Source organism: Ipomoea nil, unplaced genomic scaffold (genome assembly GCF_001879475.1).
Source record: "Ipomoea nil cultivar Tokyo-kokei standard unplaced genomic scaffold, Asagao_1.1 scaffold1834, whole genome shotgun sequence".
NCBI classification, from domain to species: Eukaryota; Viridiplantae; Streptophyta; class Magnoliopsida; order Solanales; family Convolvulaceae; genus Ipomoea; species Ipomoea nil.
This window is the reverse complement of record NW_017618262.1, coordinates 3,656,063-3,683,718: the sequence shown is the minus strand read 5'-3', so window position 1 is coordinate 3,683,718 and position 27,656 is coordinate 3,656,063. Positions and strand designations below refer to the sequence as shown.

At 33.9% G+C, this 27,656-nt stretch overlaps 3 protein-coding genes across 5 annotated transcripts; all 3 read right to left on the bottom strand.

Annotated features, from left to right (window-relative positions):
* Positions 1-476: 476 nt before the first annotated feature.
* Positions 477-7,800, bottom strand: LOC109193016 (protein ENHANCED DISEASE RESISTANCE 2-like). Its single transcript, XM_019343777.1, has 21 exons — positions 7,349-7,800; positions 6,678-6,752; positions 6,495-6,548; positions 6,333-6,398; positions 6,196-6,254; positions 5,906-6,036; positions 5,484-5,530; positions 5,301-5,398; positions 4,475-4,570; positions 4,329-4,393; positions 4,174-4,245; positions 3,763-3,909; positions 3,006-3,310; positions 2,564-2,627; positions 2,311-2,486; positions 1,845-1,946; positions 1,662-1,712; positions 1,425-1,568; positions 1,179-1,274; positions 947-1,048; positions 477-852 (listed from the first exon to the last, which is right to left on the bottom strand). Exons 1-21 carry the CDS (start codon positions 7,514-7,516, stop codon positions 760-762), a joined length of 2,211 nt encoding a protein of 736 aa, XP_019199322.1. The 5' UTR covers positions 7,517-7,800; the 3' UTR covers positions 477-759.
* A 6,218-nt stretch (positions 7,801-14,018) lies between these two features.
* LOC109193200 (uncharacterized membrane protein At1g06890-like) lies at positions 14,019-17,004 on the bottom strand. 3 transcript variants are annotated; one of them, XM_019344047.1, is made up of 8 exons: positions 16,599-17,004; positions 15,948-16,088; positions 15,658-15,842; positions 15,447-15,514; positions 15,203-15,335; positions 14,787-14,948; positions 14,438-14,710; positions 14,019-14,358 (listed from the first exon to the last, which is right to left on the bottom strand). In XM_019344047.1, exons 2-8 carry the CDS (start codon positions 16,066-16,068, stop codon positions 14,257-14,259), a joined length of 1,044 nt encoding a protein of 347 aa, XP_019199592.1. In that variant the 5' UTR covers positions 16,069-16,088; positions 16,599-17,004; the 3' UTR covers positions 14,019-14,256. The 3 variants fall into 3 exon arrangements, with proteins under 3 accessions (XP_019199592.1, XP_019199594.1, XP_019199593.1); XM_019344049.1 differs by having other exon boundaries at positions 15,948-16,077; XM_019344048.1 differs by having other exon boundaries at positions 15,948-16,072.
* A 3,634-nt stretch (positions 17,005-20,638) lies between these two features.
* On the bottom strand, positions 20,639-24,825 carry LOC109193199 (protein CNGC15b-like). The gene is made up of 8 exons (XM_019344045.1): positions 24,581-24,825; positions 23,952-24,030; positions 23,276-23,828; positions 22,977-23,189; positions 22,592-22,887; positions 22,408-22,519; positions 22,084-22,320; positions 20,639-21,576 (listed from the first exon to the last, which is right to left on the bottom strand). The coding sequence occupies exons 2-8, from the start codon at positions 23,978-23,980 to the stop codon at positions 20,872-20,874; spliced, it is 2,145 nt and encodes a 714-aa protein (XP_019199590.1). The 5' UTR covers positions 23,981-24,030; positions 24,581-24,825; the 3' UTR covers positions 20,639-20,871.
* Positions 24,826-27,656: the final 2,831 nt, after the last annotated feature.

Here is a 27,656-nt window from a genome sequence, read left to right as displayed (position 1 = left end):
ATCATAACGAGACGAAAATGGTTATGACTTCTCATTTCTGTATTGTAATATTATACATTTCTTTGCCAGCATTGACAGTTCAGTTGATTATAGAAGTAAAATTTAAGAAGAATATTATACAGGTTTCATAGCTTTCCTCATTGAAAACAAGGCCACATTCATCTCTCTCAAATTCACCAATAGTTTGAGACAATTGGTAAATGTACTCCTAATGTAATCACAAATCACAAAGGTCATCAAACACTTACCACTACGTCAAAAGGTATAGTTAGTAACGAATGTGCAACTTTATTCCTTATACCACCACATATTTTCAAAAACTAAGATGCTAGACTTGACACTTTACCAGTCTTCGCTCAACAATCCCCCTAACCACATGGTGCTGGACTTGGCCTCTACCGGTCTCTGCCCAATAATGTTAAAGAGTTATAGACCATATTTTCTCAAAATCCAGATTAATCGGGTTAAACTTTTAATTGAAACAGAACACATCCTTCAACTTGGTTGGTTCAGATGAGGATGGGTTGGAGTAAAATATACTCCGTAACATGTTAAATCTCAATCTTGAGTAAACCCCAGTACTAGAATTGTGTATTCACAACAATATACTATAGTAACATCATTTGGTTGGTCTAAATGAAAGAATGGGCAACATCCACATGTTACTTGAAATGTGTGTGATTCTGTGCAAATCAATAGATAGATGTGATGTGAAGCTTTCCTTCAATAGAAGAGGAAGAATCCAAGGAATATACATCATCAAGGTTTCACAATAACTGCTTTTGAAGCATCCAGATGGTTAAGACGACAGGTTCCCAGAAGATATTCTGGTAGCTCTTCTGGTGTGTTGGCCTGTTAACAACAACAACATTCATATATTTCTCAGAATCGGCTGTCAGAACATTCAAAAGCACAAAACATTTCCATATGATGTTTGTAAAGTTACCTGTATGAGAAATGCCATTTCAATAACTAGATTGTTTAGGTAGCCTAGAACAAGGCCAACCACGCCCCTTGCCACGGTGGATGAACCGATATCGACTCCAAGCTGAAATTGCAGAAGAAAATATTTCGATCTCGTTTAGAACAAAGCACAATGAGCTAGCCTTATGTGCAGATCGAGGTCAGAGGAAAAAAGTTTCTGTTCAATGCAATGTTAAATTACTATTGCGATTTACCTCCAAGTAGTTTTTCCCGCGAAAGTAATTTATCTCTAACGCCTGGCCTATAAGGCACGCTTTCCGTCCAACACTCTGTTTGACAATCCATGACCCCTGAGGAGAGACAACAATTGGTTTGAGACGATAAGTGTAGGACAATTAATGGGCACAAGTTCGTACTCAAAGGACTAAAATGGAAGCAAGCTATTAAAATTAACCGGTATAGTAGGAAAAGTAGTTCCATGCAAAGTCAAGAACACAAACCTTGGATATATAAGGTATGAGCTTGAACCTCGAATTCCTATAAGAATCGTCCCCTTCTACAAAGCTTTTTAGCAAGGGCGTGTCTTTTAGAGGAGTATCCATCATATAGTATAAAGCAAGACTATATGTCGTCGAACCTGGGACCTGATTTGTCACAACTTTATTGTTAAATAATCTTAAATCTTCGAACGTTGATGAAAGAAAAACACATACAAGATAACATAAGACTGCCTTCACCTGTATGTTGAGAATGAAGAAGAATTCCGGGCCACCCTTTGCAGCATATTTCTACAGCATAAAGGTTATACATGTTAATCTCAGAGACAACCGCGCAATTGCAGTACAAAGTGGTATGAAAGTTGAGTGAGCTAAAATATTTTTGGATCGATGTGTTAGCCCAAAATAAATATTCGGAAAAACCTGAACAATGCCCCCTTGGCGGCCACCAAGATCATCTTCTCGTTTATCAGATTTCAGCCAATCTGCACCAACCATTTGCATCAAGGTGCCTTTTGCTTTAATCTATGAAACATCGTACGGAGAAGAGACAATATGAGGATCTAAAGATGCACTTTTTTAGTAAGCATTTAAGAGATGACATGTAAGAGCATATTAAATGATTCAAACACCTGTTGGTGTAAATAATTGTGACAACACTTGGAGCATATTAAGTGACTTCAGATTTACAACCAAGACATAGACTAACCACAATTGAACCAGAAACTAGTTACTCAGATGACTGAGAGCTGGCTAGATAATTATCTGGTTGCAATTTCTTATCATAAATCTATTACTCCAATGTTAAATATTAAAGAACTGGACCTGCCCATTAATACAAAGTTATTCAAAGAAAAATTGATTCAAAGTCGGGTTTAATGTAAGTCACCTTCTTACGATCATCTAAATAAGTCTCTCCACGAATTAGAAATGTAGAGGGATCTGTTTCGGTCCAACTGCAAAGCGAATTACAAAGTGGATCTTTTGGAAGAGTGGATCCATAGTTGCATGATGAACAATCTTCCCTCGCCAACTCATGCAGGTCTACATAACCCCTCTTCTGAACTGCAAAAGAAAAGGATCTTGAGCTCTCAGGTATTCAAAGATGACGTAGGTTCTCAAAAGAAGCCTATCAAACTAACCTGCAAGATCATGCAATTTCTTCACAAAAACAGCAGCAGTCGACACTTTTGGATGGCGCGTATCCTGAAAAACCAACTATCAGCAAAACAATTGCTGAACTTCCAGGGAAGAAACATCTGAAGGCACAATAAGGCAACCAAATATACTGACACTTGGCAAATAGAGCACCAACACCAGGTAAAAGATTCTAAAATTTTAAATTGCATAAGCAAACACAAGTCTGAGTGTTGATATATAATTAACAAGTTATTGACATGTAAATTCATGGATGTTTAATTGAATTTTCATCCGCAAGCAGCATGAAGCTAAGTCTTAGTTGAATTGTTATAACCAGTGTAGAAGTAAATTTATAATGTAACAAGGTAGCTATGCCCCATAAAAATCCACTTCGTCACATATGGAGTGCTATCACATTGAAAATGCCAAATTGTACCACTTTACCTGAGAACACATCTCTGGCCCAAAATCAGAAGCCCAACCGTTTTCTGATTGCTCACAATCTAGTGGTTCTGGGACATCAAAAAACTCATCTGCAGCATCATTTAACCCCGTGAGGCCTGCATGTTCAGAAGGTGTCTTTACAACTTCTTCCTCCATGTCTTCCTTATGCTTCCCAGTCTCTACTCTTGTTTGGGCTTCGACATTATTCTCTTCAATTCGATTCAATCTTCTCCCTCTAATCAGCTCACCCGAGGAATCAGAGGATGTATATTCTCCTATCTTTGCCCTAAACAACTCCCTTAGAGCTAGAAATGCAAATTTGAACTAGCTAAGAATGTGATCAACACAAATAGAATTATCTTGAATAAATTTCACTTTTGGTCCCCTAACTATTATACATGAATCACATTTGATCTTTGACTATTAACATTTTCTAATTAGGTGCATGACTATGTAATTTGTATCACATTTGGCCCTACTGTCCAATTCCCCAGCCAACTATTGCCGGAAGTGCTCCTTCCGGAAGAAGCAAATGCAGTGCTCCTTCTGGAAGGAGCACTTCCGGCAATAGTTGGCCGAAAAATTGGACGGTATGACCAAATGTGATACAAATTACATAGTCATGCACCTAATTAAAAAAATTAATAGTCAAGGACCAAATATGATTCATGTATAATACTCAGGGGACCAAAAGTGAAATTTTCTCAATTATCTTAAAAGATGAATTTGCGTAAGTAAATTGCTTAGAAAAACATACCTGCAAGTCTTCCCAGCATGCGGATGGTTATAGATCGAGCTGAAGATGTTTGTACATAAGATTTCCAGAATTTCCAATCGATAGCAAGCATGTGTTTAACTACTGAGGCCTTCCCTTGATTCATAGGTGATATTACATACCCACCGCCTGCATGGAGTGCATATCTTATTGTGACAGAAACTTTAATATACCAACAGCAATGCTATGCAGAAAGGTAACAGCAATGGAACATGCATGGGCACAATCTATAACTCAATTCATACCAGGCATGCATTAAGTATGAAAAAACCAGCAATTCACACACAATGAATGACATAAAAGTTCAAAAAGTTTTGGCATGAGCATAATGTATGATGTATATAAGAAACTCGCAAATAAACTGAACTTGTCTATATGTTAAGCATACATTACTTTTAAGGCAGGCACGGACATATCCCTTTTGAGGTGGACACTTCTGGTGAAACACAGAATGGTACAGAATGACTGCACGAAAGTAAACAAATGTCATCCCTTGATCTAGGAGTTCCAAGCCACTAGAAAGACTAGAATTCAGAAGACATTATTACCATATGTCCCATCATCCTCTCTTCTCCAATAACGCTGCAATAGAAGATCTCTTCTCTTCATGCCCCTGTGAAGCCACGTGTCAATTCTCCATTCAAAACCAAGAAACTACAAAAATTTCTCACAGCACTGAAGATAAGAATCAGACCAAGGGAGCCAATTACGATGAAGACACTTGTGAACTATATCAGTATGGCCATCAAGATGTTCAATCATACTGCCCTTGTATAAACAGAAGTCCCACCTGCAGGATAGGCAAAATGCATGATATAATGAAGTAGCTTGAAACATAAATTCAGTAAGGGACACCTTTAGTACACTGAACTAGAGAACTATATCAACTCCCTTTCCACCTTTCAGATTGAGGGAGGAAGAAAAGTTTCAGAGTATTTACTTGGACTTGGTATCCATGTTGTATACAAGTACATGTCCAACACAAGGACATAGTACACTCAAATTTAATAGCTATTTAGTCTATTTTGAAGGATTTATGCGAAGAATCCAATTAACTGTATATTTTTCCAGCACAGGTGCAGTGGTAAACGAGTTCTACTATATGTACTCCCAAATTCTACTCCATCACTTTTATTCCATGATATGGCAAACAAGGATAAGATATTTTCATCATGTGGGTCCCAGTAAAAGTGTCAGCATCAAAGATTTGTGAGAGGGAGTAGAATTTGGGAGTAAGAAGTGGGAGTACATGTAGTATTTTCCATGGTAAACTGAGATATACTAAGGGGTCTGAGAACCTAGGTTTTAGTTGTACTGATGTGGATTTCCTACTTTCAGCACTCAGCAGTTGATATTTATTGTTTTCCACTGAATTTAACTGAAACCTTCTTCACTTGAAAACAAAGTAGTCCAACATAAGTTCATACTAAACCACCTACTGAACCTAGATTTCATGACCACCAAGCCTTGGGCATAAAAGGCTTCAGATGTGAAGATTTACAGTGGGATATGAAACTTACTCTGATCTTGAAGGACCAAGGGACATGAGTGTCTGAAAAATGGCCTCTGATGTTCCATCAACTACACCAACAGCCATTATTGCAGGATGGTCATCCCACTGCAAAGCATAGGAACACATTCAACGGGCTATAGGTTTCCAAATTTATTACCAACACCCAATTAGCCACACTGATATTACTAACCTTCATATAAGATTCCCTATCTTTAGTTTCCTTAAATAGCCGAAGTCCTGCGTGCAACAGTTTAAGGAGAGAGTAAGCAAGAAAGACAGTAAAAAAAAACAGAGGAGCAGTTAACAATTTTAGTAATGAAACATAAAATTAAACCAAAGGGTCCAGTAAGTAATATTAATCTGTCTTGATTTATTACACAACTTTATTTATATCACTTCAACAGAGACAGAAGTCAGGTCTTCATTCTTTTTATTTTTATTTTTATTTTCATTTTTTTGGATGGGAGGAATTATGTACGGAACAGTCTAAAATTTTAAATCTCCACAAAAGATATTCAGAGAAAATTCCTTTATTTCCTTAGAACAAGAAGTCTGCGCACTGTGTGCAGTATCTCAGCCATCTTGAAAAGCATCAATCAACATGGTACCAACCATTCTGACAACCAAAGATTGTCCAAGATGAGGATGCAACAACATCAGATCTTGTATCAGCAGCAGAGGATGAAAAAGCAGTCCAGTCAATGGAATTTGGGCGTCGACGAGACCTGTTCGAACAATTTAACCTGTGAAAATAGAAGCACAATACTTTTCTTCACATAGAATTAAATCAACATCAACCAATCAATACCCATTATTTCTGAAAAGTAAATTGTTCTATTTCGCCTGGCAGCCATAGAAAAGACAGGCATCGATCAATCACAGTAGATATTAATTCAATATACCTTAAAGACTGTGAACCATGCTTTGGGAAATCCAAGGCATCCCCTCGATTTGTGTCTGCCTACAATTTTGCATCATTATAAACATTAGAACCTAGGATTCTTTTACTCCATATGGTTTAGTATTTAATAGCTGATACCTTCAAAGCTGCTTCCTGAATTGCCTGAATCCATCTCGCAGCTTCGTCAGGACTGGTTGCACCCAACTACGAATATGTATCACACCATTACCACGTTGGTCTAATATAAATAAGTCCATTATGTTGAAGTTATGTGCCCAAAAGGAGAAGAAGATTCTTCACCTTGAGCTGATCGTTATGATTTGAAGTATTATAAAGAGTGAAAACAAAAATGACCTGCAAAAAGCATACAAAAATGCCATCAAATATCTCTGGAAAAAAGATGCATGTCAAAGGCCAAACCCAATGAGGGCAAGCACATTCAGGAGCACCGACTTTGTAATCTAAATGTAGTGAAGATCATACCCTTCTTTTTATGCTTTCTCTCCCATTGTCTGTCACCCGTATGCAAGAATCAATAACTGCACTTCTGATAGGATCCTGATAAAATGTAAATGTTCTATTTTGAGATCACTCAATATGTTACTAGAACAAAAAATAAAATGTAAAACCAAAGAAATCGACTGTAGAAAAATTGCAGAAACATAATTTCCCAAACATGTATCACTTCAGTGTTGGGGTATTGACTTCAAAAAATGCATTCATAGATTAGGATAAGATAGTGTCACCAAAAAATCAGAACCAAACACTCAATATCATTTATCACCAAGAGCACAAATGCATAATTCCCACAAATTCTTATCTCAGCACTAGCGAAAGTGAAAGCATCGAATCATTCACAACTGGGTATTTGTTTCGCTCCTTTTATAAAAGACAAAAACAAGTCACAATAACCCTTAGATTGTTTCTCATAAACTCACAACATCCTAATTATCAGCTCACCAAGTCACGCTTAATCTCCTATTCTCGTAAGACTCATTCATTACACTACAGCTTCTGAAAATAATAAAGTAAATACAAGCAATTCACGGCTCTTTATACGGGGGAAAGCAAGTAAAACGAAGTACACCAGGCTCAACTAAGCCTCAATCCGAATCAAGTAAAAAGGAAGAGGAAGAACAGTAAAGGAATCGAACCTGGTCTCTAGATATGGGAATGGATTTGTAACTATTGAGGAAGTGATCTTGAAGAACAAAGTATCTTTTGCGGGAGTACTGAAGCCCAATCGGATTGGAGCGGACCATATACATCCACCCTTCCATTCTACTACTACTACCGTCGCTCCGCGAACTACTCATTTCCATATTCTCCGCAAAACTTCACCGAGAAGACGGTTTTCGCCAGCAGAATTGTGGGCGCAAAGCAGCGAGATACTAATCTGAAGCTCCGGATTGGAGAGCTAGAGAGAGATACGCCATCAATGGCCTCACTAAAGGTGGATGGTTATCTCTCTCTCTCTCTCGCACTCTGATTCTGGGAGCAAGAATCTATGGAGAAAACCAGAAATCTTGCGCTATACTTCTCTTTCTTTCTTTCTGGTTTGGTGGGGGCGGTTCTTACCTTTTACTCTGTGTTAAAGCAACTTAGCTGAGTCTTAAAGAAGTTGGCACCCAAAATCATACCCAAATCTCCACTTTACCCTCTCACCCTCTCTTTTCAATTTTTCATTTTGCTAATATAAATTCTTTATCAGTCAATTTTAATTTATTTAATCACTATTAAGTATTAACTGTTTGATTTAGTTAAATAATTAATATAAGTATTGAATTAATTAGTTTTTCTGTAACAACTTATTATTTCAAAATGTTAAAATTCAAAAAGCTGCTCAACGATCACCTTTTTATAAAAGTTATTTTGTATATACACTGTTATCAAGTAGTCAAATCTACTAACTCAATCAATTAACAATTATCATCTAACAGTTATTTACCAAACATCCCCTTATATTATTATTTCATCCCATTTTGTTCTTTACATATATGTATAAATTTTAGGTGAGCCTCATGTAAAATCGTCTCATAAATATTTATCTGTAAAATAAATTGAATTAAGATAGAAATGTAATACTTAATGAACATGTTCGTGAACGTTAACAAATATCAATAAACGCTTAACAAACGAACATGAACACGAACTCTCTAAAATCTTTACAAACGAACACGAACAATCTCCGTTCGTTCATGTTTGGTTCGTTAATAGCTCCATTAATTATTACGGAGTATCTGATTTTCTTTTATATTTTTAATTTTATATTATTATTTGATCCCATTCTGTTTTTTATATTTTTTTTGTTTAAAAAATAACAAGCGGTTACTTTTAATTGATTAGAAAAATTGGATTTTTGTCATATTGGAAAGTGGAAACGTATATTTATTCCTGGTTTGATTCCATCATCCTCTTTCTGTATACTATATTATCTTCCTAGAAAATAAAATTAATAAAACCCGATCAAATTCTCAGTTTGAATTTTTATATACATAACCGTCAATAAAACTATTCTTTTACAAAGATTTTGTTTTAATGTTATTTTTAAGGAATTTGTTACATTCTTCTACATTTATCATTCACACACATATGTCAATGACCTTGTAATCTAATAGTATGAATTGCCTCTTCCAAAAGAGAAGTTATGGATTCGATCCCTAGAAAAGACGGAAGTAGTACTAAAAAAAATATCATTCACACATACACTTGTAATATTTCCCTATTTTTAGAATTGATCTTCTTATAAAATTTTTGAGCAAATACAAATTTTGATCCCACGAGTATTAATAAAATGACGATTTTGGTCCACATGTTTAATTTATACCAATTTTCATCCACAATTATTATTTTAGTACCAATTTTTATCCACGATTATTATTTTAGTACCAAAAATTATCACGCCGGTCACCCCTCCATTTAAGACATGCCGAAATCTAAAAAAATTTAAGGCCATTTTCTTCTTTTTCAACATAATAAGGTTCTAATTTGAGCAAGAATAAAGAGATTTAAGCCCTAAAATTGATCCCAATTCGCAGTTCTCCTTCTCATCCTACCTTAATTTGTGGAGGAAAACTACGAATTTGATAGATGTTATGGCTTAAATCTCTTTATTCATGCTCAAATTGTAATCTTAATTTGAAAATGACGAAAATACCCTTAATAATCTCAAGTAGCATGGTTAATAGTTATTCTCAATCTTCAACGCATACTACAATCATGATGTACTTGGTAATGTAATGTTTATGTACATTAAAACTTTGTTTTTATGAATATATAAAAATAACATTATAAACATATTACATAATGTGTGTGTGTGAGAGAGATTTAGTATTTATGTGCATTAAGATGTAGATTTATGGTCATATAAAACAAATATTATAAACATACTACGATATGAATGCTTTTAAACATGATGTGCCTATAGTGCAATGCTTGTGTACATTAACCTTTGTTTTTTTATGAATATATAGAAGAAACATTATAAATCTAATACAAAGTAAATGGAAATAGATATGATGGGTGTTTTAGTTTTTTTTTTAATAGGTTTTTTTTTTTGGTTGCTCAAAGGTATTCCTCCAGCTGATAGCTAGACTAATCATCGTCCCTACTGTCAGCACACTAACAAGGCGTTTGGTTGGAGAGGAGGAATTACGTGGGAAAGGAATTACAATTCCATGGAAGATGAATTACTGGGAATAAAGTGAGAATTTAAATTTCAGTGTTTGGTTTACAGGAATAGAATTACTGGAAATTTTAATTCCAATGTTTGGTATACATGGGAATTGAAAGGGAATAAGTAGTATAAAGTCCAAAATATCCATTGTTATTGTCAGACAATAATTTTAGGTTAAAAAATGAAGGGGTAATTTTGACTCATCAATATCTTTTTTCTTCCTAAAATCCCAAGGGGGGCATGAGATTTTAATTCCATGAAAATGGGAGAATTGCAATTCCTTTCAACCAAATAAGGGAATTTTGTGAACTTTGAAATTAGGTGAGAATTAAGTGGGAAGAGAATTTAAATTCCCTTCAACCAAACGCCCTGTAAGTAGTAGGGGACTAGCCAAATGGTTTGTTCCATTCACATGGGTGAGGATCGAATCCCCAACCTCATGTTTAAGGGACGAGGTTTAAATAGGTGTTTTAGTATTTATGTATATTGAGATTTAAGTTTATGAACTTATAAAACAAATGTTATAAGCATAGTACATGATACATGCATGTTACTAAACATAATGCACTAGTTGATGTAGTTAATAATTTAAGTATATGATACATGCATGTTATTAAACATAATGTATTAATTGATGTATGTCGTTAACATTTAACAACTTAATATAAAATGAGGTGGTTTTAAACCATGACGGCATGACCCACTATACAAAATGAATTATAGTCCATGCTATAATTTGTGGTAATCATAAATACAAATCTTGAAAATCTATAACCTTAAATAATTAATTTAAATGTTCGTCCAACTTTTTTTTTTCTTCCAAATTTGTCTTTAAAAAAAAAATTGTTTATTGGTTCATTTACTAATTATTTTTTTTAATATATAGAAAATACGTACGCACTCTTTCTTTAATTGAAAAAAGATTGATCAATATCATGATTTGGATAAGACTTGAACCTGACATTTCTTATTAAAAAAAAGAGTAAATATAAAAAATGGTCCCTCAACTATAGTTAAATTCACAAATTGGTCATCGACTTTCAATTTTAACCAATTAAGTCTTTAAATTTGCAATTTTAACACGATTTGGTCCTTCGAACACTTATGCATTAACGCCTGCATATGCACCGTCATCGACGATCTCTAGAAGAACATGCAGCTCTCATCGGAGCACATGGAGGCCTCCAGGATGACGCTGCACCGGTTTGGAAACACGTTGTCTTCTTCACTCTGGTACGAACTCAACTACATTGAATCCAAACGGAGGATGAAGAAAGGCGACAGGATTTGGCAGATTGATTTCGGCGGTGGATCCAAATGTAACAGTGCGGTCTGAAAATACAACCGTAATCTTAAAAAATCGACGATGGACCATGAAATTACATATATATCCTCAAAAATCACAGTCAACAAACGGTCAAATAGACGGAGGACCAAATCGTGTTAAAATTGCAAAGTTAAAGACTTAATTGGTTAAAATTGAAAGTCAAGAACCAATTTGTGAATTTAGCTATAGTCGAGGGACCATTTTGGGTATTTACTCAAAAAAAAAAAAAAAAAAACAATGATATCGTCATACTACAATGTATTTGACATCAGTGGCGGATCCAGAAAACTTTTTCAGTGGGGGCGAAATGCATTAAAACAATAGAGATAGTTTGATAACAAATAAAACACTTAAAATTATAGCCATAAATATTGTTGGATGTGGACGAGAAATAAAACACCCTACATCAAAACTTTATAAAAATATTCATAACAAAATATGAAACATAATTAATTTGATAAAATAATTCGAATAAAAAATACATTATAGACACATCTCATTACTAATATAAAAGAAAATTATATATGTGTGTAAATCTCACAACTACTAATTAATACGGAGTATTTAAAAGTCAAAAATATATTGTGTCACTGTTAAATTGCATTTGAACCTTAGTATCTACAAAGATAAAACACATGTTTTGCCACCTGATCTAATCATCTCTTGTTAAGTTTTATCTATTTTGTTATACTTATACTAAAACTTGTACTATATATACATACAAAGGTTATATATGGGTGGGGTGGGGGGGGGGGGGGGGGGGGAGACAGCTGCCCCCATGTTGGATCCGCACCTGTTTGACATGTTCTTCGATGTGTAGACTGTAGAGCTAGAGAAATTGTGAGGCAACTACAATCAAGTTGGTTGAACAGTTGGTTTAGGAACCACATAGTTCTAAGTTTGACTTACATGGAAGCTATTTCTTGGTCTTCTTGGTTCGACCTAATCAACTCCGAGCAACCTAAGTTCGTTTACCTTCTTGTGGTATTTTACCGACTAGAAACACATGATAGACTTCACGTATAGTGTATTTTTTGAGTAGCGGTTGCGAATTTTTCATAAATAAATTTAGAAACCTATAAAAATTGAAAATAGGATAAATAATACTTGAATACGACTAAAAATTGGATAGGGGAGGAAACTCAACTCAAAAGGAAGAGTCCCTATCTCCATAAGAGGAGCAATACAGGAAGAACGTAAAATCCCCCGGCAAGATGCCTAATATTTAGAATGCTCCGGTAGTTCAAGGGCGAGAAAGCTCGCCGGAGAAAAAAGTCTTTCTCTTCCCGTCTCGGTCATCAGAACGCCCATAAACTCCCATGTCTTTCTTGGTTGGACTAACCGGCCAGGTTTCTTTTTGTGTTTGTGGACAAAAAAGATTTCCCAAATTTTATCTCTCTTTAAATCAAAGATTAAAAATGAAAAGAGTATAACTAAAATTTAAATAAACTCTAATTTTAAATACCATTAGTGATGGAATTCAAACTGAATAAATTTAATATATATATATATATATATATATATATATATATATATATATATATATATATATATGATATTATCTAGACTATAAAATAGACATGCCAAATTTGTGTGTTCACAAATCTTGAAGTTTTCTTTTTCTAAGACGTCTTGTCATTTTTTCTAAAAATAAACGTGTACTTATTTAAAATTCTTTTATCTATCCGTATGTTAAAAAATAGTAATGACGATACTTCGGTAAAACACCTTTAAAAACTGAAAAGAACAGACAACCAAGAATTTGTCGAGACCAGGACGTTACTACACTAAAGTCTGAGCTGTCCTTTGATTTATTAGTTCATTTGTCAATAATTCCTATAAATTAATACTTATCTGTCCCCGAATTGTTAATTTCATTTTTGTTTTTTTTTTTTAAGAGAAATTCTTAAGCCTTAATTAATGACCCCGCTTTGCTGTTATCTGTTGTTCTCAAAAGGTTAAATTCTCAATTTCAATGGCGTCTTACGTCCCGATTTTACAGAGCATTTGAAAATATGTAAATCGTGGTTATTCAGGTGAACACATAGGTTAAACTTTTACTTATTGTGTACATGAGCTCCCTCATTTTGAGAGATTGTTTTCACACAGTCACGAATAAAACTCGATTTTAGATCACTGTTTCTAAACTTTATCCATGTGACCAACTGAACTGCTCAAACGGATCTGTTGTTACCAAAGGTGATTACTGGGGGAGGGAAAATTTAAGAATAATAAAAGGACCAATACGGTGTTGAGGCAATTTGGGAGCTTCGCACAGAGCCAAAGACTAGGGATTTGAAGGCATAGTAGATGCGTCGTCGTTTTGTTCACTTTTAGCTTTGCATCTTTGAATTGGTCATTGCCATTTGGTGGTTTTTCATTTTCTGTTAGGTTGCAGATTGTAGTTATGCTTATACTTTTAAGAACGCAATAATAAATGCAAAAGATATATTTTTTAGGATTTCAATAATATTTGATATAATTATGTATTTTTTTTTTGAAATACTCATGATTCTTTACAAGGTAATATATCTGTTCTATATTTTTTCAAATAATTTCAGCTTAAAGAATCTAAACCCCCACCATCGGGATTCCAAACTATAACATCCATTTAGAATGGTAACGGGGATGCTATTCGATATGATTATGTATATTATATTTTGTTATAAATGTTATTGTTAGCACGAATACCCGCCTCATACAATTAATATAATAATTTAAAAAATATATATTTGACAATAGTAAAATTAAACAACTATTTCTTATCTAAAATTTAAACTATAAAATAGTTAACTAAAAAATGTTTTATGAAACCAACACGTGAAACGTAATAAACCAATTATTTTTAACAGATTTCTTTAAACAAGAATAATAATCTAAGCAGTTTACATTACATACCTTGTACATATTGCAAAAATTGTCCATAAAGAGGAGTGGGGGTGGGGGAATGGAGGGATTTATTTGGTAAAAAAGAGAATCATTTACAACAAATGGAACATAAGAATCAAAGAAAATCTTAGGTGAAGGTGGATATGATTCTCTTGGATGAATTCTAAACTTTAAACAAGTGAATCCTTCTTGTTGCCTTCATGATTATCTTTATCTTGATGACCCATATTCTTTCCTGCCAGAAGTGGCGCAGTATCATCCTTGTCTTTTACCTGAAACAATTCAAAGTCTATTTAATTAATACCATATTATATAAATTGTTAAATAAAGAGCGGTCCAATTAAATCATACTTGAGATATTGAGGATATATCCGCTACTTGTTTCCTCTTGCTCTCGTGGGTACAAAAATAGGAATACAAACCCATCCCGACTATGGCAACCAGAATTCCAACGATGTTCCTAGAGGTGAAGGGGTCATGCAACAATGTGTAACCAAAACCAAGAACAAGACATGTTTTCAGGTGACCCAACACCTGGTAAGTCACCGGCGATGTCTTTCCGATCACTAAGAATGTGCTGAAGTTCACCGAAACCGCAATCAAACATGAAAGTACTATGAAAGCCTTCATAAATCAAAATCAAACCGTTAATATTTCTGAGACTATCAGCTTAAACTTTTAGTAAAAATAAAATACGTACCAATACGATGGGAGAATATTTGTATGCAAAGACATTTTGTTTGGTTAGAAATTGGTCCACAACTGGGCCTGTGACAAATAGAACTGCAGCTTGAAATGGGGCTGATTGGTACAACAATTGAGTAGATGAGATATTGAGCCTCTTTTGTATTGTGTTGGTGAGCTGAATTGTTGGATCATTAAGTCAAGGAAGAAAACAAAATATTAAAGTATTGGATAGTGGATACCATCATGTATAGTATATCTAGTTGTACAAGATACTATTAACATTAGCGTTAATAGTATCCAGTACAACAAAAAAATAAAATATATGATTGTACCCGATTAATACTATTAATTTCACAGTCAATTAATCGGTAAACTTTTCTTTAAAAGTATTAATCTATATATGTTAAACAAATTTTGATAGGAGGATACAATTTGACCAACACAAGTTGTTATAATGGCAAGTATGGAAAGGATCGTCCCGACAAAGTTGAGCTGAAGATCGGTAATGGAGGCGATGCCGACGCCGATGAGAAGGACGAAGAGAGACAACTTTACGTTCTGACTGAAAAAGAAAAAAATTATTTGATAAATAATCATATCTAAATAATACGGAGTATCTGTTTTATACTTTCTCAATCATTAAAAAACTACTAAATTAAAGTAGCAACACTACCTGAATTGTTTCTTCAAGAAAATAGTTTCTAACAATACGGTGAAAGGTATGATTGCAAGTTTTGTCATCTGCAGAGAGGCCAGAAAAATAGCAACAGATAAGTTAAAAACATTTTTTTTTTAAATGAAAGGTTACATCAAATATTGTAGTACAAGGTTGTTGTTTTACTTTGTATCATTATCAGACCAATATGTGGGCAAGAAGGGGTTACCTGGTAGAAGCCAATTGAGTTAAAGCCAAGGCTCAAGTTCAAAAAACCAATAGAAACTCCATTTAATATGCCAAACAACATCACTGTCTTAAAATCGACAGGTTTGTTCTCAAAGAAATTTAGTCTCAGTGCAACGTGGAGAGTGCAATATGTCACCATTAGATGCCAACTCGTCAATGTTGTAGCTGAAAAAAATTAATTTAAAAAAAAAATCTTTTATATATATACAACAAAAAAACATCATTAATTCGTATTAAAATTCTTAATATACTCAAAAAAAAAAAACTTACCAAACTTAAAACCAAGATTACTCATTAAGGCTTTGTTGCAAATAACAATGGATACCGATGATGCCACGGATAGGAACAATGCCCCAATAACACCAACTTGAAAGCTTGACATTTCTCCCATCTCTCTACTTTATCAAGAAGCTAGAATTAATGAGAGACAACTATAATGAGGAAGAGATCCCAAATAAATAAATGTGTGTGTATATCTACACGTGTATGCCCATTTTTTTAAAAAATGTTTCAACAACATTACTATATGAATTTTGTGATAGTGTATATATATATATATATATATATATATATATATATATATATATATATATATATATATATATATATATATATAGAGGGAAGGGATCAGGTGCGGGAGGAGGCTTCCCATGCGGTTGGACTCACATTAAGCATTAAACTGACGCACTTTAGTACACAACACACACGCACACCAACAAAATATCTTCAGAACACAAACTCACGCACCTTAAACACAAAACTCACGCATCTTAAATACAACTCTCACGCACCTTAAGCACAAAACTCACGCACCTTTATATATATATATATATATATATATATATATATATATATATATATATATATGCGCGCAGACACATGTATAATATAATGCAAATAAATATATAGAAATTTACATACCTGTGTATAATTAAGCAGCTGAGCTGATCGAACTGAGAAGACTTGAAAAATCTGGAAAAAGAACTGATCTCAAAAATGGCAATGTATATGAAGACTTTACAAGCTAAGGAAATTTGGGTAGCTAGCTTCCAATACACCTCCTCCACGTGAATGTGACCGGCGGAGATGGAGGTGGTGGCGGCGGACGGCGGTGGAGGCCGGGAATGGAAGCTAGGAGGAGGAGGAGGATCGGAGTTATTGCGTTTAGTTGCTTGAATGAGAATGCAGAAAGTGGAGAAGAAACTGTTTTATACCATATTTGACTACACGCCCACGCGCGGTTGGTGGTTTAACATAAGCTGTGGTTAGTTGGTTTCTGTTAACGTAAGCAATGCCATTCGACTCGTGACTTTAATTTGCTTGCTTAGCTTCAATCATTCTTCTATTTTATTATAATATTATTTAACAACAAACATTATTCCCGGCCTGCTATTTTAGCAACAGTCAGAATTCCTTTATTATAATTTGTCAAGTCAAATTAAGGGTGGATCGATGATTGAATCCATTTAACTAATTTTAGTTGAATTCATAACGTAACATTATATATAAATTCATCTTTTTTTAGTTCATTGTTGCAACTTGAGCCATTTTTTTTTTTATTGATCTTGTGTAAGTGAGACGGCAGAAATACATTTGTTTTAAACCTTAACAACCATTTGTTTAATTTCTATATATCTCGCAAAATCAATCTCTTTTCAGTTAAAATGTAATATTTTTAAAATTAGTAAGTATTACTCTTTAATTAAAAACTAAATACTTGTCAATGAATAGTACATAGCACATTTAGGGCATCTCGTAAGACTTATTAATTTTTAGTCAAATATAATAATTTTGTAGCAACAACTTTTATTTTAAAGTAAAATATATATCATTTTTAAGGTAAAAGATAATACTATTGAAAACAAATTCCATTTTTTGTACGTATACCAAATTTATTTTATATACCAAAATACATAACATGATTTCACAATTATTATTATTATTATTTTTTTCGTGAATACTCTTTAACATATGCCTTATGTGTAATTCAGTCTAAGTCCTCTTATTTATGCTGAATGACTTTTAAACGTAATTCGATACAAAATCTTTTACTTAAAGGAGTTGAAAGAATATTGTCGTTACTATAGAGAATATTATATTATATTGTAATTTTTTTTTTTTTTTGGGTAAGCTTAAATGTTTATATTATGTTGGGTGGCTGGGATCACCTAATATTGGAGATTTTAAAAGATTGGTCCAGTCTTATAATACAAGACAGAAAGGTGGAATGAACATTTCATGTGTGACTTCGTAACTGCTTTTGTTTGGTAGACAAAAACTTGTATTTTACTCCAAAAAATGCAAATTCAACTCCTTGACTTTAAATAATATTTCTAATAGCAATTATATCGTGGACCATAGTAAAAAACAATGCCGTTTCTTTAAGTAAATAAACAGATCGTTACAGTTTAACGGAACTCGTATTTTTTGTGTGTTAATTACAAAATGAAACAACAGTTTATCTAAAATGAAATTGTCTCACATATTGTTTTTATATTATCAAATGAAACTGTAATTGAATTAAAATGAAACTGAGTTGTGTTGAAATGAAATTGCGGTGTATATAAAATGAAACTGAATAACAGTTTCACATATTTGAGTGTATATTGTCCAATGAAGCTGTAGTTATATCGAAATGATACTGTAGTTGCATTGTAATGAAACTGAATAACAGTTTCACATATTTGAGTGTATAATGCCGAATTAAACTGTAATTATATCGAAATGAAACTGTAGTAGTGTTGAAATGAAACTCAGGTGTATATAAAATGAAACTGTAGTTGTGTTGTAATGAAACTATAGTGTATATAAAATGAAACTGAATAACAGGTTCACATATTTGAGTGTATAATGTCGAATGAAACTGTAGTTATATCGAAATGAAATTGTACTTGTGTTGAAATGAAACTACAGTGTATATAAAATGAAATTGAATATGTTATACAAACAAATCTACTTTATGCGGAACGGCGCGGAAAGGGTGTCATTTCGATCTTTTCATTAAAAGAAACGACACCATTTTGGACCATGATCCACGGTATAATTTGCCTATTTCTAATGCCCTATGAAATCCAATCGTTATACCGTGCACCACTATGTGCGCCCCGCCCGCGCATAAACGACGTCATTTTGGTAAGTTCTGTATTTTTAGGTATATAATTCTGTGCATTCTATTATATAATTTTGGACATTCGAAACATGGAAATTTTCAGGTATAAAATTCTGTGCATTTTATTATATAATTTTGTACATTCGAAACATGGAAATTTTCGTTATAAAATTCTGTGTATTCTATTATATAATTCTGTACATTCAAACATGAAATATTATTTTTAAGGAGTTAACAACAGACACGCGAAAAGATTCAAAATAACGTCGTTTTGGACCTGGTCACACGGTATAATTTGCCTATAAAATCTGTTACATGCAATTGGGCTGTTAGTTTTTATGGACTCCAACTTTAAATATTGCGTGGTCAGTGATAGACATGACCTGTAATTTGGTTTCGAATCTAAATCGTTGGTTCACGGTTCTAAAAAATGACAAATCAGTGCTGGAATCTTTTAGTAAGGTTTTGATTTGAACCGCTAGTTTAATTTTTTTTTCTTAAAAATTAGTTTTCTATTTTTTTTTCCTAAATTTTTGGGGTTCAGAACCTGAATCAACCAATTATGATTCCCAATTTTAATAAATTAGAATCACATTTCAAACCAAACAGTGATAATTCTAATCGGTGGTCATTCATATTAAAAATTATTAACATCTTAATAATATTATTATTTTATATATTACGGGACGAATCAATGGATGAATTATCAATAACTATATACGGCGATCTAATTCTAATATTACTAAAACGTGGTTATGATTATTTTTGCAATTTAGAGATGCCAACTTCAATTCATCCTCATGCAGATATTCACCTTGCATTGATCAATTTTATTTATTTTTAAATAATAGTGGGTGGTGGAGTGGTAGTTGGAAGTTAGTCTTACAAAATTAAACCCTTGATGATGATGTTGTTTTGTTACTATATAAACATCATAATAAGTATTAGTATGTAATTAATTCTAAAAGTTTTTATAACTTTCATTATTCTTTTTTACTATTTTTTTGTTTTAAACTAATAAGTTTATTTGAAAAAAAAAAATTAATACTTTAATTATTATATTGATTATTTTTATTATTTTATGTTTTAATATAACTAGTGAATTTTATTGTTTTATTATGTAAATATTATTATTATTATTAGTTTTTGAAATTTTTTAATAAGATAATAAATTATGGACACTCGTGGTGGCTACCTCCAATCATTATCCCATGAACCATGCTTTATACATTTATGTGAATCATAAATAAAAAAAAAAACATTTTTAATATACTAAAAGTACATTATTTAAAAGTACATAATTTTTTATATATTATCATATAATGTACATTCAGTAAACAAATTATTCTGTGGATCATGGTTCACATAGCTGTGTGGACCATGAATGCAATATACATCCCACTCTACTACCAAACATGTTAAATACTTTCACCAAAACCCATTACCATTACCAAGTATTTGATACCCATTCCGATTCCGATTCCTATGTGCGAACCAAACACATTAACATGTTTGGTAGTATGGTGGAATGAGAATGGTTACTAATAGTAGTGCTTGAGAATGAATAAGGGAATGAAACCCTTATTTTATTTGGGTATGAGTTTTTCAATTGATGGGGTATTCGAAACTCATAGTAGTGTTCTAAAAACCTATCAACCAAACAACAACAATCACTTTCATACCCATTCCTATGGGCAAAACCCACTAACAAAACACACCTAAGTTTAGCTTTTAGCTGTCTCCTTTCCCCAAGTAGAGGAATCAAGAAGTCTCACCAATGATGTGCCTTATGCCATAAAATAATAAGCCTATTCTAATAGAGTATTACTTTAGTGTTGGTATGAAGGGGGAAAAAGAGAAAAACATGAGTATATATATATATTACAACTTTTGCCTTTCTGCATTGCAATTCTAACATCTGTAGAGAATCTGAATTTGATGGTAATTTCTAGTTTGTATTCTAACTTGCTGCCAATGATGTTGCAGAATTGAAGCCAACTGGGAAAGGATTATGATAACTAAACCAACATTAATTCATACATCTTTCCCCTCTAAAGTTGATCCCATTTCAACATGTTTCACTTATCATTCATCATCTACAGAGAAATCAGGTTCTGCAGGCTTCTGCAGTGAGCTAACTGCACCAGAATCCGAATCCGTTCGCCTATGGTGACCTCTTCTACTCGCTGCCAATCTCGCAGCGTGGAGAGCAAACCCCGAACCGGGAGGCCGTGAGGACTTCATCTCCGCCTTCCCATTCGCCGTTTTCCCTTCGCTCTCACCCTCGTCCTCCTCCATTGCTCTTAGCTCAGCGGCGCTCTTTCGCTTCTTGTATCGCCGCCAAGCCGCCTGGACAAAAGTTGCAGCCCACATTCTCCACTGGTGGGAGTAGAACCTGAACTTGTGCCTCAGCTGCTTGCTGTGCAGCCTTCTGAACTGTGCTGCCACGAACTTCAAGTCGTCTGCCACGAGGGCGAACGCCTCCACTTCGGAAACCGCTTTCACGGTTCGAGTCGAGGATGGCAGGGTCACGCTGGGGCGGGGATCCAGCGCCCACGTCAGCAGCTCCTCGCCACAGAAGTCCCCCGGGCCAATGCCACAGGAGTTGAAGAATCCAGTGCGCCCGCCATTCGTGGTGTAGGAATCCAGGTTCCCTCGGATTATGAACAGCATCTCGTTGACAGGATCACCCTCCCGCACCAGGCACGTGTCTTGGGTGCACAAAACCGGCTTCAGCCTCTCGCAAATCGCATCTATCATCATCTCATCCATCTCATCAAACAAGGGGACCTAATGTATATATGCACAAGTGAATAACTGCACTATGTTTCCTGTCTGTTTTCTGTCTCAACTAAAAGTTTAAGCTGACAAGTGAATAACTGTACTATGTTTCCTGTCTGTTTTCTATCTCAACTAAAAGTTTATTGTACTATGTTTCCTGTCTGTTTTCTATCTCAACTAAAAGTTTATTGTACTATGTTTCCTGTCTGTTTTCCGTCTCAACTAAAAGTTTAAGCTAACAAGTGAATAACTGTACTATGTTTCTTGTCTGTTTTCTGTCTCAACTAAAAGTTTATTGTACTATGTTTCCTGTCTGTTTTCTGTCTCAACTAAAAGTTTATTGTACTATGTTTCCTGTCTGTTTTCTGTCTTAACTAAAAGTTTAAGCTGACAAGTGAATAACTGTACTATGTTTCTTGTCTGTTTTCTGTCTCAACTAAAAGTTTATTGTACTATGTTTCCTGTCTGTTTTCTATCTCAACTAAAAGTTTAAGCTGATAGTGACACTAAACTTACCCGTCGAACCAGGTCATAACACAAGTGGCGTTTGATATCCCGACGAAGATCCAGAGGGAGACCTTTCAACAAAGCATCCTCGTCAACTCCTCTCGTCGCAATCCATTTATACTGATCATACTTCCTCACAGACTGCCTTAACTCCAGAGGTAGCTGCCTGTGATGCATCCATTGTTCTGTATCGGTTCTCTTGATTCTCCATTCCTCTAACCGAACTGTGGTCGATTGCAGATAAGTCTGCCAGCCAGCAAGCACAAGTTATAAGTTTAATGGACACTGAAAAGTGAAAATACACAGCAATTTAATCGAGTCGTGTCACCATACTTGCATATTTCCAATAAGCAACGCAAAAAGAACGAGACCCAGAGTTGCAACTACGATGGCAAAGGTTATTTCTGCAACATAAGTGCTTGTAGAAAGATTTTGCCCCAAAGAACTGCAAATAGGCACAAATTGTTATCCTATAATGTCCTGGAAAACGTTAAACGAGTTTGAGAGAGCGACTTACCTTAAATTCTTCAAACCCCACCAGAGACAGTAGAAGTACTTGTTGAAAAACTTTGCGGATGTAACAGAATCTGTCAAAGCATCCTTGTATATCCCGAACGGGTACCCACTTGTACTATCCGGGTTGCATTGTTCCGAAATATTGCTCGAGAGGAACCACGACTTTCGTCTCGGGTCCTTCACCTTGTTGCAGTCGAAGTAATCATATTGGCACGAAGGGCTCTCGAGAGTGCAGACATGGTGCCAGCACGCTTCCTGTCTCTCGATCGAAAGTAGATACCAGCAAGCTCCTAATATCTATGCCAAAACGAGCGATAATCAATAATCAATAATCATCACATAAAAATTAAGTCGCAATCTCATATGGTCGGTTCGATTCTACTTACATGGCTTGCGAGCATATAAAGCATCAAGTTGTAAGCAGCCCCGGCCCAAGCAGTTTCGGTCACAACACCAGTAGCCTTAACGATTTGGGATGAAAGCGGGAATATGAGGTAAAGTCGAGGGAGGTACTGAAAGATGATGATTGATCTAAGAACGTTTTTCGTGTTTGCCATCGATGAGCCACCGAGATTAGGGATGATGGCCCATATCAACACCTGCGATATATGCCATATTGCCATCCAAACATCAAACCTTTTCATTTGCTAACAACCTTAAAAGTGCCAAAAACATGTTCTCCTACCTGGGGAAGAGGCAATGCAGCAAGGGCATCAATCCAAAAGCCTTTTCGCAAGTACCTTAACGCTATCTTCGAAGAATCAATAACAAGCTCCCCTCTCCCAAATACTCGAGAAGATGGAGCAACATAAGCAGTTCTAAACCGGACATATATTTGAAATACGTAAAACACATCAGCTATTGATCTTATAACCGTAAGGGCAACTTCGAGCCTGATCCCGATATCTATGCAGAAGTTGCCCCTAAAAACTGGCAGGTAAAAGAACAGAGGGTCTACGAATAAAGATACCAAGCAAGCTACTAAGAAGATCTTGTTCCATCTCCGAATTATAGGCCCTCGAGGATCCAAGATCTTCCTCTTCACTCTCTCGTAGTCTTCCGAGAAAACTCGTGACAGTACTTTAGCCTTCAACGATTTCCCGCTCTTCCCACCATTCTCCCCCTTTCGAGAGCTTGGCTCTACCAGCCTCGATCCATCAATCTTGTACTTCACCTTAATCACATTGTCTCCTCCATTACTACTTACATACTTGGCCGATTCAAGATCATCTTGGAATCTGAAACACATTTTTACACAAGCTAAATCGATAAGCAAACAGAAAAACTAAAACTACTAATAATTAGCAAAAGTTGAGAATATACAAGTTTTGATTTAGCTGAGAATAAGATTAAAGAACAACCTTACAGACTTTGAATTACTGTAAGCCATGATTTTCTCTGATGAAATATTTCGCCCTGGCTTCAATTATAAGTTTTGATCTGTACAAGGTAAAAAGAGGAAATCTGTGAAAGACAGCATTAAGGATCACCAGAAAACAACCTCTAGTGTGCTCTACACCACCAATATGGCAAGCTGTGCTTTGCTTCAGCAGACATCATGTGAAGAAACAAAAAAGTTAAACTCAAATTGCAGATAAAGTAGGTAAGATTCTTGGTTTTCCTTTAAGGCTAAAAGCTGGGGTTGAGCCCGTGACCTTTTCTCACAGATCATACATTTCTTAATCTCAGCTGAACCAGAACCAGTATGATTCAAGACCCAAAATAGTAAACATATTGAAATTCAATTCCAATAACCCATAATACAAAATGCATTGCAGACTCAGATAAGTTCATGAAAAATCCAATAATAGGGGCCAGAATATGTATAAAATCCCACTAAAGATTCTTGAAGAAGAACAAATATAAACATATAAACATAAACACAAACACAAAACGTACAGAAATGCAAGAAATATGAATGCGAACAGTTACAAACTAAAGCTTGCCATGATCTGAATCAGAGAGAGAGAGAGAGAGAGAGAGAGCTGACCAGCATTATTTTACAAGAAAACCACCAAAAAGACGCCATTTTTGGTAGCAAAAGTTAAGACTTTCTGACACCCATTGAGGAATTTTCAGTGAGAATCCAGAAATCATATGATTATGGCAATTGGCAACCTCAGATTTTCCGAACGAGAAAAGGAAAGAACTTGCTAAATTCTGGGCTTCTGTTTGTTTGTGATGCCCTGAGAATGCAACAACAAGGCCTCTCTCTGATCCCTTCTTCTTGCAAACTGCCAGTTGCCTCCAGCCAGTTCATTTTCTTTCTTTCTTTTATTCCTTTTATAGGAAGAACAGTTACCATAAGACTTTCAACATTTTGGTTCATATTTTATTAAAAGTATTTTGGCCTGTTTGGTAAAAAATTGACTTATTGGCCAATTTTGACTTATTTGATCACTATTAATTATTTGATTTAGTTAAAATATCAATATAAATGTTTGGTTAATTAGTTTTTTGCAATTCCAAAAGGCTAAAATTCAAAAGGTTACTCCAAGCAACTTTTTCAATTAGCTTTTTGAGAAAAGAAATTACACCGAACAGCTATCAGCTAACAGCTAATTTACCAAACACTTTTCTACAATCAGCTAATGTTATTAACTATTTATACACTCTAATTAACAGAATCAGCTAACAGCTAACAGCTATCAGTTAACAATCATTTTATCAAACAGGACCTTTATATACAAAAGATTTTCTGGTTGAGCAGCAGTAGTATCACTTTCCAGAATGGAGGTCACAAGAAAAAATGAACAATATGTTGTTGTTTGGTTGATAACAAAATATATAAATAATTATATTATTAGCTCAAAAAATGAAAAATAAATAGATAGTTCCACTGCTAATGATAATAATATAGCATATATGTAATAAATTATAAAATATGTGTTATAATGTATATATATGTGTAAAATAATATAATATATACTATACATTACATACAGAATTATTAATCATGGACAACTGGAGTGAGAGGGGGATGCATGGATCAAGGATGTGTTTGTCTGTTAAAATTTTGATTAATTCATTATAATCAGAGAAGTGAGAGAACACAATTACAAAATGTTAAGTGTTCTATAAATATGAAATATTAATGTGGGCTCTCACTATTAGTTTATATATATATATATATATATATATATATATATATATATATATATATATATATATTAATCTAATAAAGTGCAATATAGAGGAGTCGTTTAGTAATTTTTTTTTTATTTTTTTGAAGCAAATTAAATAATGAATAAAGAGAAATTAATTATTTATATTCTTGTAGTCTCTTGTCAGTTAGGGTTACAAGGCGGGAAGTGAATACAAATTTCTCTCGTTATTATAATATTTTTTTTTTTTTAACTCTTGCTACTTGCTCAATATAATATAATTATATCGTGATTTACAATGATCGTAGTGCCCTTAAGAGGATGTGTACCGAGTGTTAATTTCATTTTATTTTATTTTATTTTTTTTTTTGAAAGTTACTGGCTCTATTACATTGTAGTATCTGTTCATATACTTTCTCAACCTACTGAAACACAAAGAACCAATAACGCCTCCACTGAGGAACCAATAACACAAATAATTTCATTTTATTTAATGTAATAAAATATAATGTAATAAGAGTAAACCTCGGATTATGGATGAGGGAGAAACAGATAAGACAAAAGATGAAATAAGGAAATGAAGGCAAGGCCAGAAAAAAGCTCGGAACTGGGTGGAGCCAATGGAGATTATATGCTTTTGTTTATTTGATTTTCTGATTTTTGCATTAAATGAAACCTTATTAAATATAATTAATAAATTAATTTTTTCCAGATCCGAGGCGTTGACTAACTTGGAAACTCCCAGTCTCCACCTCCCCATCCAGATTCCAGATTTAAAATTAAAAAATATATATTAACATAATTTTTAAATATGTACATTTTTATTTAGGATGCCAAAATAAATAATATTATAAAGAAAAAAACAAGTTAATTCTTGTTAATCAAACATATAAAATAGGAAAAAATAATAATAATTTGTTGTTGCCCATAATGGAAAATCTTTGACTTTAACCATACGTCCACGAAGCACTGTGTTGTTTTGTTTGGTTTGAAAAAGGTTTTAGGTTTTAGAACTTAAAATGATGAGTTGCAACAGTGTATTATCCGAATTAGTGTGTGGATTCGGACATTTTTGTCCGCGGCTGGACTAATGAATTTGCTCCAAATACTTTTGGTGTTTTTTTGAAGTCTCCTTAATTCCAACATCATTTCGTTCCAAGTTTACTTATCCATATACATACCAACATGCATGTTTAAATTGCGTGTCTTCTAGCTATTGTAGAAATGATTTTTGGGAGTGTTTGGTAAATAGTTGTTAATTGATTGGGTTAGTGGGTTTGACTAGTCGATAAAATTAGTTGATTGTAAAAAAGTGTTTGGTAAATTAGCTGATCGTTGATTACATACAAAATGACTTTCTCAAAAAAGTGATCGAAAAAACTACTTTGAGCAGCTTTTTGAATTTCAACGTTTTGAAGCAATGAGCTGTTATAAAAAGTGAATTAATCAAACATACACTTATAGTGACTGTTTAACCAAGTCAAACAACTAATAGTGGTCAAAAAAGTTTAAATTAACTGATAAACTAACTATGTTACCAAACATGGCCTTTATATTTTCAAGTGATACTATTCTAGTACAGTGTACAACCATGTTTGTTTCCATGTCAAATTATACAATTTTAATGATTCAGATATCTATATAGTAATGGGTACTTAAAGTTCCAGACATATATGATTACTAATTAAAATTTTAAATAATATTTTAGTATTGTACAGTAAACTATTATTTTGAGTTGGTAGCATGAACTTTTATTACGTGTTGATAAATAATGTTGGTTGTTTGGCCATTTATTGAAAAGAAATCATCTTCTGGGTCTAAATCCTAAAGGAATTGATTGGGTTTTAATATCTTATATATTCCCAGAAAATTTATGTAAATTAAAGTTGGTTTACTTTGCATGGTAGAATACTCTGGAAGGTTTATATAATTTGTCAACTTAATGTAATTTGTCTATTATGT

Coding starts and splice junctions, on each gene's coding strand:
- LOC109193199 (XM_019344045.1), bottom strand. CDS start 23,980: ATGGCTTACAGTAATTCAAAGTCTGTAAG. Junction 23,829..23,951: donor AGTAATTCAAAGTCTGTAAG/GTTGTTCTTTAA, acceptor AATGTGTTTCAG/ATTCCAAGATGATCTTGAAT. Junction 22,888..22,976: donor TTTATATGCTCGCAAGCCAT/GTAAGTAGAATC, acceptor GTTTTGGCATAG/ATATTAGGAGCTTGCTGGTA.
- LOC109193016 (XM_019343777.1), bottom strand. CDS start 7,516: ATGGAAATGAGTAGTTCGCGGAGCGACGGTAGTAGTAGTAGAATGGAA. Junction 6,255..6,332: donor TTCAGGAAGCAGCTTTGAAG/GTATCAGCTATT, acceptor GCAAAATTGTAG/GCAGACACAAATCGAGGGGA. Junction 4,246..4,328: donor AGAGGATGATGGGACATATG/GTAATAATGTCT, acceptor ACTTTCGTGCAG/TCATTCTGTACCATTCTGTG.
- LOC109193200 (XM_019344047.1), bottom strand. CDS start 16,068: ATGGGAGAAATGTCAAGCTTTCAAGTTGGTGTTATTGGGGCATTGTTC. Junction 14,949..15,202: donor CAACTTGTGTTGGTCAAATT/GTATCCTCCTAT, acceptor CCAACAATTCAG/CTCACCAACACAATACAAAA. Junction 14,359..14,437: donor ATATATCCTCAATATCTCAA/GTATGATTTAAT, acceptor GAATTGTTTCAG/GTAAAAGACAAGGATGATAC.